Source organism: Xenia sp. Carnegie-2017, unplaced genomic scaffold, assembly GCF_021976095.1.
Source record: "Xenia sp. Carnegie-2017 unplaced genomic scaffold, XeniaSp_v1 HiC_scaffold_1, whole genome shotgun sequence".
NCBI classification, from domain to species: domain Eukaryota; kingdom Metazoa; phylum Cnidaria; class Anthozoa; order Malacalcyonacea; family Xeniidae; genus Xenia; species Xenia sp. Carnegie-2017.
In genome coordinates this window covers 2,430,819-2,444,150 of record NW_025813402.1, presented here as the reverse complement: position 1 = coordinate 2,444,150, position 13,332 = coordinate 2,430,819, and the positions used below count along the sequence as shown (strand labels likewise).

Below are 13,332 nucleotides of genomic sequence, written 5' to 3'. Positions count from 1 at the left end.
TGAAAATGGAAGACTATAGTCTTTGGCACAAAATGTGTGAAAATGCAAGACTATAGTCTTTGGCATCAAATAATGAAAATGGAAGACTATAGTCTTTGGCATCAAAATGTGAAAATTCAAAGACTATAGTCTTTGGCATCAAAATGTGTGAAAATGCAAAGACTATAGTCTTTGGCATCAAAATTAATGAAAATGCAAGACTATAGTCTTTGGCATCAAAATGTGAAAATGCAAGACTATAGTCTTTGGCAAATGGATGAAGACTATAGTCTTTGGCATAAAATAATAAAATGAAGACTATAGTCTTTGGCTAAAATGAAAATCAAAGACTATAGTCTTGGCATCAAAATGTGAAAATGGAAGACTATAGTCTTTGGCATCAAAAATGAAAATGCAAAGACTATAGTCTTTGGCAAAAATAATGAAAATACAAAGACTATAGTCTTTAATAAAATGTGAAAATTCAAAGACTATAGTCTTTGGCATCAAAATGTGTGAAATGCAAAGACTATAGTCTTTGGCATAAATATTGAAAATGCAAAGTATAGTCTTTGGCATCAAAATGTGATAAAGACTATAGTCTTTGGCATCAAAATGAAAATGCAAGACTATAGTCTTTGGCATAAAAATGTGAAAATGCAAGACTATAGTCTTTGGCATCAAAATGTGAAAAATTCAAAGACTATAGTCTTTGGCATCAAAATAGTGAAATGCAAAGACTATAGTCTTTGGCATCAAAATAATGTGAAAATGAAGACTAAGTCTTTGGCACAAAATGTGTGAAAATCAAAGACTATAGTCTTTGGCATCAAAAATGTGAAAATGCAAAGACTATAGTCTTTGGCATCAAAATGAAAATGCAAAGACTATAGTCTTTGGCATCAAAATGTGTGAAAATGCAAGACTATAGTCTTTGGCATCAAAATGTGAAAATGCAAAGACTATAGTCTTTGGCATCAAAATGTGAAAATGCAAGACTATAGTCTTTGGCATCAAAATGTTGAAAATGCAAGACTATAGTCTCACAAAATGTGAAAATGCAAGACTATAGTCTTTGGCATAAAAATGTGAAAAAAAAGACTATAGTCTTTGGCATCAAAATATTGAAAATGCAAAGACTATAGTCTTTGGCATCAAAATAATGAAAATGCAAGACTATAGTCTTTGGCATCAAAATGTAATGAAAATGCAAAGACTATAGTCTTTGGCATAAATAATGGAAATTCATAGTCTTCAAAAAGTAATGAAAAATGCAAACTATAGTCTTTTTTTGATAAAATATGTGAAAATTAAAGACTATAGTCTTTGGCATCAAAATGTGTGAAAATGCAAAGACTATAGTCTTTGGCATCAAAATGTATTGAAAATACAAGACTATAGTCTTTGGCATCAAAATGTGAAAATGCAAAGACTATAGTCTTTGGCATCAAAATGTGTGAAAATGGAGACTATAGTCTTTGGCATCAAATGTGTGAAAATACAAAGACTATAGTCTTTGGCATCAAAATGTGAAAATGCAGACTATAGTCTTTGGCATCAAAATGTGTGAAATGCAAAGAGACTAGTCTTTGGCTAAAATGAAAATACAAGACTATAGTCTTTGGCATCAAAATGAAATGCAAAGAGACTATAGTCTTTGGCATCAAAATGAAAATGCAAAGACTATAGTCTTTGGCATCAAAATGTGAAAATAAAGACTATAGTCTTTGGCATCAAAATGTGTGAAATGCAAAGACTATAGTCTTTGGCATCAAAATAAAATAAAGACTATAGTCTTTGGCATCAAAATGTGAAATGGAAGACTATAGTCTTTGGCATAAAATGTGTGAAAATGCAAGACTATAGTCTTTGGCATCAAATGTGTGAAAATGCAAAGACTATAGTCTTTGGCATCAAAATGTGAAAATGCAAGACTATAGTCTTTGGCATAAAATGTGAAAATGCAAAGACTATAGTCTTTGGCATCAAAATGTGTGAAAATGCAAGACTATAGTCTTTGGCAATAAAAATGTTGAAATGCAAGACTATAGTCTTTGGAATCAAAATAATGAATGAAAATGGAAGACTATAGTCTTTGGCATCAAAATGTGTGAAAATGCAAAGACTATAGTCTTTATCAAAAATGTTGAAAATGCAAAGACTATAGTCTTTGGCATCAAAATGTGAAAATGGAAGACTATAGTCTTTGGCATCAAAATGTGAAAATCAAAGACTATAGTCTTTGGCATAAAATGTGTGAAAATACAAAGACTATAGTCTTTGGCATAAAATGTGAGAAAATGCAAAGACTATAGTCTTTGGCATCAAAATAATGTGAAAATGCAAAGACTATAGTCTTTGGCATCAAAAATGTGAAAATAAAACTATAGTCTTTGGCATCAAAATGTGTGAAAATGCAAGACTATAGTCTTTGGCATCAAAATGTGAAAATGGAGACTATAGTCTTTGGCATCAAAATGTGAAAATGCAAGACTATAGTCTTTGGCATCAAAATGTGTGAAAATGCAAAGACTATAGTCTTTGGCATCAAATATTGAAAATGCAAAGACTATAGTCTTTGGCATCAAAAATAATGTGAAAATGCAAGACTATAGTCTTTGGCATCAAATGTGTGAAAATGCAAAGACTATAGTCTTTGGCATCAAATGTGAAAATCAAAGACTATAGTCTTTGGCATCAAAAATGAAAATGCAAAGACTATAGTCTTTGGCATCAAAATGAAAATGCAAAGACTATAGTCTTTGGCATCAAATATTATGAAAATGCAAGACTATAGTCTTTGGCATCAAAATGTGAAAATGGAAGACTATAGTCTTTGGCATCAAAATGTGTGAAAATGGAAGACTATAGTCTTTGGCATCAAAATGTGTGAAAATGCAAAGACTATAGTCTTTGGCATCAAAATGTGTGAAAATTCAAAGACTATAGTCTTTGGCATCAAAATGTGTGAAAATGCAAAGACTATAGTCTTTGGCATCAAAATGTGAAAATGCAAGACTATAGTCTTTGGCATCAAAATGTGTGAAAATGCAAAGACTATAGTCTTTGGCATCAAATGTGTGAAAATGGAAGACTATAGTCTTTGGCATCAAAATGTGTGAAAATGCAAAGACTATAGTCTTTGGATAAAATGTGTGAAAATTAAAGACTATAGTCTTTGGCATCAAAATGTTGAAAATCAAAGACTATAGTCTTTGGCATCAAATATGTGAAAATAAAGACTATAGTCTTTGGCATCAAAATGTGAAAATGCAAGACTAGTCTTTGGCATCAAAATGTGAAAATGGAGACTATAGTCTTTGGCATCAAATAATGAAAATGCAAAGACTATAGTCTTTGGCATCAAAATGTGTGAAAATGGAGACTATAGTCTTTGGCATCAAAATGTGTGAAAATCAAAGACTATAGTCTTTGGCAAAATATGTGAAAATGGAAAGACATAGTCTTTGGCATCAAAATTGTGACAAAGACTATAGTCTTTGGCAAAATGTGAAAATTAAAAGACTATAGTCTTTGGCATCAAAATAATGTGAAAATGCAAAGACTATAGTCTTTGGCATCAAAATGTTAAAATAAAGACTATAGTCTTTGGCATCAAAATGTGTGAAAATGGAGACTATAGTCTTTGGCTAAAATGTGAAAATGCAAGACTATAGTCTTTGGCATCAAAATGTGAAAATACAAAGACTATAGTCTTTGGCATCAAAATGTGTGAAAATGGAAGACTATAGTCTTTGGCATCAAAATGTGTGAAAATGCAAAGACTATAGTCTTTGGCTTCAAAATGTGTGAAAATGCAAAGACTATAGTCTTTGGCATCAAAATGTGTGAAAATGCAAAGACTATAGTCTTTGGCATTAAAATGTTTTAAAATGGAAGACAATAGTCTTTGGCATCAAATATTGAAAATGCAAGACTATAGTCTTTGGCATCAAAATGTGTGAAAATGCAAAGACTATAGTCTTTGGCATCAAAATGTGAAAATGGAAGACTATAGTCTTTGGCATCAAATGTGAAAATGGAAGACTATAGTCTTTGGCTTCAAAATGTGTGAAAATGGAAGACTATAGTCTTTGGCATCAAAATGTGTGAAAATACAAAGAATATAGTCTTTGGCATCAAAATGTGTGAAAATGGAAGACTATAGTCTTTGGCATCAAAATGTGAAAATAAGACTATAGTCTTTGGCATCAAAATGTTGAAAATGCAAAGACTATAGTCTTTGGCATCAAATGTGTGAAATGGAAGACTATAGTCTTTGGCATCAAAATGTGTGAAAATGGAAGACTATAGTCTTTGGAAAATGTGTGAAAATGCAAAGACTATAGTCTTTGGCATCAAAATGTGTGAAAATGCAAGACTATAGTCTTTGGCATCAAAATATGTGTGAAAATGCAAAGACTATAGTCTTTGGCATCAAAATATGTGAAAATAAAGACTATAGTCTTTGGCATCAAAATGTGTGAAAATGCAAAGACTATAGTCTTTGGCATCAAAATGTGTGAAAATGCAAAGAGACTATAGTCTTTGGCATCAAAATAATGTGAAAATGCAAAGACTATAGTCTTTGGCATCAAATAATGTGAAAATGGAAGACTATAGTCTTTGGCATCAAAATGTGTGAAAATGCAGACTATAGTCTTTGGCATCAAAATGTGAAAATGGAAGACTATAGTCTTTGGCATAAAATGAAAATAAAGAATATAGTCTTTGGCATCAAAATGTGGAGACTATAGTCTTTGGCATCAAAATGTGAAAATGCAAAGACTATAGTCTTTAACATCAAAATGTTGAAAATGCAAAGACTATAGTCTTTGGCATCAAAATGTGAAAATGCAAGACTATAGTCTTTGGCATCAAAATATGTGAAAATTCAAAGACTATAGTCTTTGGCATCAAAATGTTGAAAATGCAAAGAGACTATAGTCTTTGGCATCAAATGTTAATCAAAGACTATAGTCTTTGGCATCGTAATGAAAATGCAAGACTATAGTCTGGCATCAAAATGTGAAAGAGACTAGGTCTTTGGCATAAAATATTAAAATAAAGACTATAGTCTTTGGCATCAAAATGTGAAATGGAAGACTATAGTCTTGGCTAAAATGTGTGAAAATGCAAGACTATAGTCTTTGGCATCAAATGAAAATGCAAAGACTATAGTCTTTGGCATCAAAATGTTGAAAATGCAAAGACTATAGTCTTTGGCATCAAAATAATGAAAATGCAAAACTATAGTCTTTGGCATCAAAATGTGAAAATGCAAAGACTATAGTCTTTGGCTAAAAAATGAAAATGCAAAAAATTATAGTCTTTGGCATCAAAATAATGAAAAACAAAGACTATAGTCTTTGGCATCAAAATGTGTAATCACAAAGACTATAGTCTTTGGCATCAAATACAAAGAATATAGTCTTTGGCATCAAAATTAATGAAAATCAAAATTATAGTCTTTGGCATCAAAATGTGTGAAAAAGACTTCAGTCTTTAAGCTAAAATGAAAATCTAAAGACTATAGTCTTTAGCATCAATGTGAAAATGCAAAGACTATAGTCTTTGGCTTCAAAATGTGTGAAAATACAAAGAGTATAGTCTTTGGCATCAAAATGTGTGAAAATTCAAAGACTATAGTCTTTGGCATCAAAATGTGTGAAAATGCAAAGACTATAGTCTTTGGATCAAAATAATGTGAAAATGCAAAGACTATAGTCTTTGGCATCAAAAATAATGACAAAGAGACTATAGTCTTTGGCATCAAAATGTGTGAAAATGGAAGACTATAGTCTTTGGCATCAAAATGTGTGAAAATGGAGACTATAGTCTTTGGCATCAAAATAATGAAAATACAAAGACTATAGTCTTTGGCATCAAAATGTGTGAAAATGGAAGACTATAGTCTTTGGCATCAAAATAATGTGAAAATGCAAAGACTATAGTCTTTGGCTTCAAATATGTGAAAATGCAAAGAGACTATAGTCTTTGGCATCAAAATAATGAAAATGCAAAGACTATAGTCTTTGGCATTAAAATATTAATGAAAATTAAAGAGACTATAGTCTTTGGCATCAAAATGTGTGAAAATTCAAGACTATAGTCTTTGGCATCAAAATGTGTGAAAATACAAGACTATAGTCTTTGGCATCAAAATGTGAAAATGCAAGACTATAGTCTTTGGCATCAAAATGTGTGAAAATGCAAAGACTATAGTCTTTGGCATCAAAATGTTGAAAATGCAAAGACTATAGTCTTTGGCATCAAAATGTGAATGAAATCACAAAGACTATAGTCTTTGGCATCAAAATGTGAAAATGCAAAGACTATAGTCTTTGGCATCAAAATGTTATGAAAATGGAAGACTATAGTCTTTGGCTTCAAAATGTGTGAAAATGCAAGACTATAGTCTTTGGCATCAAAATGTGAAAATGGAGACTATAGTCTTTGGCATCAAAATGTGAAAATCAAAGACTATAGTCTTTGATAAAAATGTGAAAATGCAAAAGAATAGTCTTTGGCATCAAAATGTGTGAAAATGCAAGACTATAGTCTTTGGCATCAAAATGTGTGAAAATGCAAGACTATAGTCTTTGGCATCAAAATGTGTAATGAAAATGGAGACTATAGTCTTTGGCATCAAAATGTGAAAATGCAAAGACTATAGTCTTTGGCATCAAATGTGAAAAGAAAATGCAAAGACTATAGTCTTTGGCATCAAAATAAAAAATGCAAAACTATAGTCTTTGGCATCAAAATGTGTGAAAATGCAAAGACTATAGTCTTTGGCATCAAAATGTGTGAAAATGGAGACTATAGTCTTTGGCATCAAAATGTGTGAAAATGGAAGACTATAGTCTTTGGCATCAAAATGTGAAAATGCAAAGACTATAGTCTTTGGCATCAAATGTGTGAAAATGGAAGACTATAGTCTTTGGCATCAAAATGTGTGAAAATGCAAAGACTATAGTCTTTGGCTAAAAAATGAAAATGCAAAGACTATAGTCTTTGGCATCAAATGAAAATGCAAAGACTATAGTCTTTGGCATCAAAAATGAAAATCAAGACTATAGTCTTTGGCATCAAAATGTTGAAATCAAGACTATAGTCTTTGGCATCAAAATGTGAAAATGCAAAGACTATAGTCTTTGGCATCAAAATGTGAAAATGCAAGACTATAGTCTTTGGAATCAAAAATGTGTGAAAATGCAAAGACTATAGTCTTTGGCATCAAAATGTGAAAATGCAAAGACTATAGTCTTTGGCATCAAAATGTTAATGAAAATGCAAAGACTATAGTCTTTGGCATCAAAATAATGAAAATGCAAAGACTATAGTCTTTGGCATCAAAATGTGAAAATGCAAAGACTATAGTCTTTGGCATCAAAATAATGAAGACTATAGTCTTTGGCACAAAATGTGAAAATGAAGACTATAGTCTTTGGCATCAAAATGTGTGAAAATGGAAGACTATAGTCTTTGGCATCAAAATAAAATTCAAAGACTATAGTCTTTGGCATAAAATATGTGAAAATGCAAAGACTATAGTCTTTGGCATCAAAATATGTGAAAATGGAAGACTATAGTCTTTGGCATCAAAATGTGTGAAAATGCAAAGACTATAGTCTTTGGCTTCCAAATGTGTGAAAATGGAAGACTATAGTCTTTGGCATCAAAATGTGTGAAAATGCAAAGACTATAGTCTTTGGCTTCAAAATGTGTGAAAATGCAAAGAATATAGTCTTTGGCATCAAAATGTGTGAAAATGGAAGACTATAGTCTTTGGCATCAAAATGTGTGAAAATGCAAAGACTATAGTCTTTGGCTTCCAAATGTGTGAAAATGGATGACTATAGTCTTTGGCATCAAAATGTGTGAAAATGCAAAGACTATAGTATTTGGCATTAAAATGTGTGAAAATTGAAGACTATAGTCTTTGGCATCAAAATGTGTGAAAATGCAAAGACTATAGTCTTTGGCATCAAAATGTGTGAAAATACAAAGACTATAGTCTTTGGCATCAAAATGTGTGAAAATGGAAGACTATAGTCTTTGGCTTCAAAATGTGTGAAAATGGAAGACTATAGTCTTTGGCATCAAAATGTGTGAAAATACAAAGAATATAGTCTTTGGCATCAAAATGTGTGAAAATGGAAGACTATAGTCTTTGGCATCAAAATGTGTGAAAATGCAAAGACTATAGTCTTTGGCTTCAAAATGTGTGAAAATGCAAAGACTATAGTCTTTGGCATCAAAATGTGTGAAAATGCAAAGACTATAGTCTTTGGCATCAAAATGTGTGAAAATGCAAAGACTATAGTCTTTGGCATCAAATAATGAAAATGCAAAGACTATAGTCTTTGGCATCAAAATGTGTGAAAATGCAAAGACTATAGTCTTTGGCATCAAAATGTGTGAAAATGGAAGACTATAGTCTTTGGCTTCAAAATGTGTGAAAATGGAAGACTATAGTCTTTGGCATCAAAATGTGTGAAATGGAAGACTATAGTCTTTGGCATCAAAATGTGTGAAATGCAAAGACTATAGTCTTTGGCATCAAAATGTGAAAATGCAAGACTATAGTCTTTGGCATCAAAATGTGAAAATGCAAAGACTATAGTCTTTGGCATCAAAATGTGTGAAAATGCAAAGACTATAGTCTTTGGCATCAAAATGTGTGAAAATGCAAGACTATAGTCTTTGGCATCAAAATGTGAAAATGGAAGACTATAGTCTTTGGCATCAAAATGTGAAAATGCAAGACTATAGTCTTTGGCATCAAAATGTGAAAATGGAAGACTATAGTCTTTGGCATCAAAATGTGAAAATACAAAGAATATAGTCTTTGGCATCAAAATGTGAAAATGGAAGACTATAGTCTTTTGCATAAAAATGTAAAAATGCAAAGACTATAGTCTTTGGCAAAAAAGTGTGGAAAAATGCAAAGACTATTGTCTTTTGCGTTAAAATGTGTGAAAATGCAAAGACTATAGTCTTTTGTATAAAAGTGTGTAAAAATGCAAAGACTATAGTCTTTTGCGTAAAAGAGTGTAAAAATGCAAAGACTATAGTCTTTTGCATGAAAATGAAAATGCAAAGACTATAGTCTTTGGCATCAAAATGTGAAAATGGAAGACTATAGTCTTTGGCATCAAAATGTGTGAAAATGGAAGACTATAGTCTTTGGCATCAAAATGTGAAAATGCAAAGACTATAGTCTTTGGCATCAAAATGTGAAAATACAAAGAATAGTCTTTGGCATCAAAATGTGAAAATGGAAGACTATAGTCTTTGGCATCAAAATGTGAAAATGCAAAGACTATAGTCTTTGGCATCAAAATGTGAAAATGCAAAGACTATAGTCTTTGGCATCAAAATGTGTGAAAATGGAAGACTATAGTCTTTGGCATCAAAATGTGTGAAAAAAGACTATAGTCTTTGGCATCAAAATGTGTGAAAATTCAAAGACTATAGTCTTTGGCATCAAAATGTGTGAAAATACAAAGACTATAGTCTTTGGCATGACAAAGTGTGAAAATGCAAAGACTATAGTCTTTGGCATGAAAATGTGCAAAAATGCAAAGACTATAGTCTTTGGAATGAAAATAAATAAAAATGCAAAGACTATAGTGTTAGGTATGACAATGTTTGAAAATGCAAAGACTATGGTCTTTGGCATCAAAATGAGTTAAAATGCAAAGACTATATTCTCATCTCCACCATCACAGCCATTTTGATTTCTCCCTTGATCTTTTTCAGCGTCAAGTTTATCGGAAGTGATTTTACTGCTTAAGATGTGCGACATGAGATTTGGAGAGAATAAAGGATGTCCAAGAATCTTCTGTGCTAAGCATTGGTTCCAGTTCTCCAAGTTAGACATCTATACAAAATATATGACATTAAAAGACAGTAGTTTTAAAATCTTCGTCACTTTAATGCTTCTTTTACTTCATGATCTTCATTTATTCAAGTGAAAGCTTTCAGAGGAAGTTTTCAAGCATGGCTATCATTGTATTGACAAATACATATTCCAAGAAGGATATCTTTCTTTATGACACTGCCATTTAATGAAAAGGGACTTACAAGTCCAAAACAAGCTTTTCAATTCATCCAAAGACCAAACTCTTTTTCCTTGAAATTAGTTGACTATTTATATTTAACACCGAAAAATGTAACAAAAGAAAACCAAAAATGCCGGTTCTCACGGATATCTAGTTCCCTTAATTACCATGCAACGCTCTAGCGCTCAATTATCTTTGGGCATATGGAGCCATGGACAATACTTAAACAAAGATTTAAAAAAATATTTTTAATGTGTTTACAAGGCATAACAGGTCTTTCTTTGAGGGGGTAGGAGACAAATTACCTGCTTGCCTGTGTAGCATTAACTACAAATGAGTATTGTAACCTAAGACAAGTGAATATCATTGGTCGAATATAATAGGGAAGTAAGTTTGAAATTTTTACATTATGCAGAGCAGAGAGATATGTTACAGTAAGTATCAAGTTTGACGAAAAAGCAATACTTAAAGTACTGTTAAATTTTTTAGTGAAATTGCCGGAAGGAAAACTGGTTGGCATTCTCAATTTTGGCTAGGTATCAAGCTGTTACATTTCGCACAGCAGGACAGCTTGTGATGTAATTATTTGTCTTTTAAGTGAGCACTCTCACAGACATTCTAAAATTCAATCTATTAATTTATACATTGCTCATTTCTTGTAGTTATAAGCACTAGATTCCTACACAATGCAAATCATGCCCACATATTACAATGTATATAAACATATATATATATATATATACTGCTGATTATTTATGTATATTAATTTTTATAATTTCCTTTTCACAGTTTGCCTGTGGTATTTGTGAAAATTCAAGCTTAAACAGAAAATTTAAAATGGAATTAGAGAGATAGAGAGAAATTAATACCACTCATATTTGGCTCTTGCTATGATGACATTCATGAGTATGTTTTATGTTTTAACCAGTCTTTAAAGCACTATACAGTGCATGAGAAACTTAAATTCATTTTAAATTCATTTCTTTGTTTTGCTGTAGACAAAATACTGGTGTTTGAAAAATATGCAAAGACAATGATGGTGAAGATTGGCTTGGACGCGACAAATGCTTTCAGTTTTTCCATTCTAGCTGTTTAAATTCAGACTTCTTTGCTGCCCTCTCCACCTATTTTGTTTGTCCATGCTAAAACTCTTGGCATGATATCACACAAATTTCTACATTTACCATCTCAACATTAAATAAATTTTCAAGGAAACAGGAGAACAGTCATAAGTGCTTCAATGATTGTGTTGGATTTAGAAGAAGTAAACTTGAATGGGTAGCACTTAAAGCTTAGCACAAGTTGCACAACTTTGTCATAATGTCCTATGATACTCCTATCCATCTACTGTATTCTGCTTGCAAACCTCTTGCATTTATACACTCTCAAACCATTGCATTGCAATTTCATCACTGCACTTACCATATTCATCGCACGCGCACCCTTTCTCTCCGCTTGAGATGTAATGTTTCCATAAATGTTTCCCATGGTTAAAATTAAAAATCCAACGCCATTTTGGCTCATTCAATATTATTCCAGTTTTTTCGAGATCAGTGGTGGTAGATTATATTTACTAGGAAATATTTGGGAAATGTTACAATTTGAAATTTACATTGACGTTTTGACTTCAGACCATTGAATTATATATATACAATAATATATTTAATTGTATGTTTATAATTCAATGCTTCAGACACTTCAGAGCAAATCATGGCAGTCCAAGGAGATGGAAGTACAATGAATTTTGTTCAAACTCTTCAAAACAAATCTTTTAAGTGTTTTCAGAAACTGTAAGTCACAAATAGATTCAATGTTACAAATAGAAAACTTTGGAGAACGAGAGAGTCCAGAGGCCTTTGTTACAACATTTACTAATTTGTCAACACTTCTCCCTTTATCTACTGTATCTTAGTTCACTTTAATTAAAAAACTATCAATAAAAATTCTCTAATTCTAACTTTTGCTCTAACATCTGAGTGGCATTATCATATAATAGCATTTTGTTGATATTAGTCATATTACTATTTTAAAATATGATTTGATGATAATTAGGGATTAACATTGATATATTAGGAATGGATGTTGACATAATTTTCTTTCACCTTACAGATTCATATTTGTCACTTGGTTGTGTAACCATTGCCAAAATAAGAGACATATATGATATACTTACAAACCATTATTTCATTTTAAATTTTTGTCAACTTTTTTATCAGTGAAGAATTATCAAGCTACCCCTGCTCAGAGAATGAATTACAAGGTATATTTGTGTTAAGATGCATTATCTTTAAAAAAGTTATTGGTATTCTTTAAGTGTAAAAAATTTAAATTTTATGATGTGTCATATCATGTTGTAGATGCTCTTCAAAATTTCATTTAAACTTTCATTAGATGAACTGGAAGAATTGCAAAAATGCGTTAAACAGTTGCACAAAAGTTTGGAAGTATCAGGTTTGTCAGCATTACCTTGGGATCAAGATTTTATGCAGGATTCTCAAGCCATCGTAAAAAAAGCACGAGATGATACAGAATACAATCGAAGTAATTTATTACGTATCCAATCTAACTGTAGGACCTTAGTTCAAGCTATGATGAAAAAATAGTCCTGTTTCCTACCTTAATTGTCTACAAAAATAGAAAATTTCTGTCAGTGAAAACATATAGTGTATGGTAGGTGTTGTGGTCAAAGTTGGTTGCAAGAAAGTTTTGTTTCAGCAGCATAAGTTGTTTCAAATATTATTGAAATGTACATAAAATAATCATAAATTCAATGATAGTTTAGGTGTCAAACTTTTGGAAAAGATGACTTTAACAAATAATAGATGCACGTAACCTTCTTTGATGAATATTTTATGATAAATGTCAGTATGTTCTTTGCTAAATGTTCAAAGATAAATGTGAGAGAAGTTCTTTGATGAATGTTCAACCTGTATACCTCAACATGTTATATTATACAATTGTTACATTCGCTTTCTAAACAGCCACAAAAAATCATAGATATAATTAAGACAGTCGGTAATAGAAGCGCAAAATGTACAATAATCTAACGAAATATAATTTGAGTGATAAAGAACCCGTTTCTGTAGCGTGTCTCTCGATTTCGTTATGAACGTTCGTGCACAAGGTCGTTGAACAACAAGCAGTATAGAACTCATCTCAATTGACAACTCTCAAAAAACAAACTACAACTAAAATTGTTTTAAAGAAGGTAAATTTATGACATTTAAAAAGAAAAAGATTTTCTCCGAATTATAAAGGCATATTATGCGCATCGATGGTAATG

At 31.4% G+C, this 13,332-nt stretch overlaps 1 protein-coding gene across 1 annotated transcript; it reads left to right on the top strand.

Moving 5' to 3' along the window:
• The first annotated feature begins 11,631 nt into the window (after nucleotides 1-11,631).
• LOC124437313 lies at nucleotides 11,632-13,122 on the top strand. The gene is made up of 3 exons (XM_046987300.1): nucleotides 11,632-11,839; nucleotides 12,266-12,309; nucleotides 12,441-13,122. Exons 1-3 carry the CDS (start codon nucleotides 11,760-11,762, stop codon nucleotides 12,650-12,652), a joined length of 336 nt encoding a protein of 111 aa, XP_046843256.1. The 5' UTR covers nucleotides 11,632-11,759; the 3' UTR covers nucleotides 12,653-13,122.
• The last annotated feature ends 210 nt before the right edge of the window (nucleotides 13,123-13,332 follow it).

Bases quoted from the DNA above. Each gene is read 5' to 3' on its own strand.
- LOC124437313 (XM_046987300.1), top strand. From the start codon at position 11,760: ATGGCAGTCCAAGGAGATGGAAGTACAATGAATTTTGTTCAAACTCTT. The intron at 11,840-12,265 runs GTAAGTCACAAA...CTTTTTTATCAG, and splicing joins TTTAAGTGTTTTCAGAAACT to TGAAGAATTATCAAGCTACC. The intron at 12,310-12,440 runs GTATATTTGTGT...AACTTTCATTAG, and splicing joins CTCAGAGAATGAATTACAAG to ATGAACTGGAAGAATTGCAA.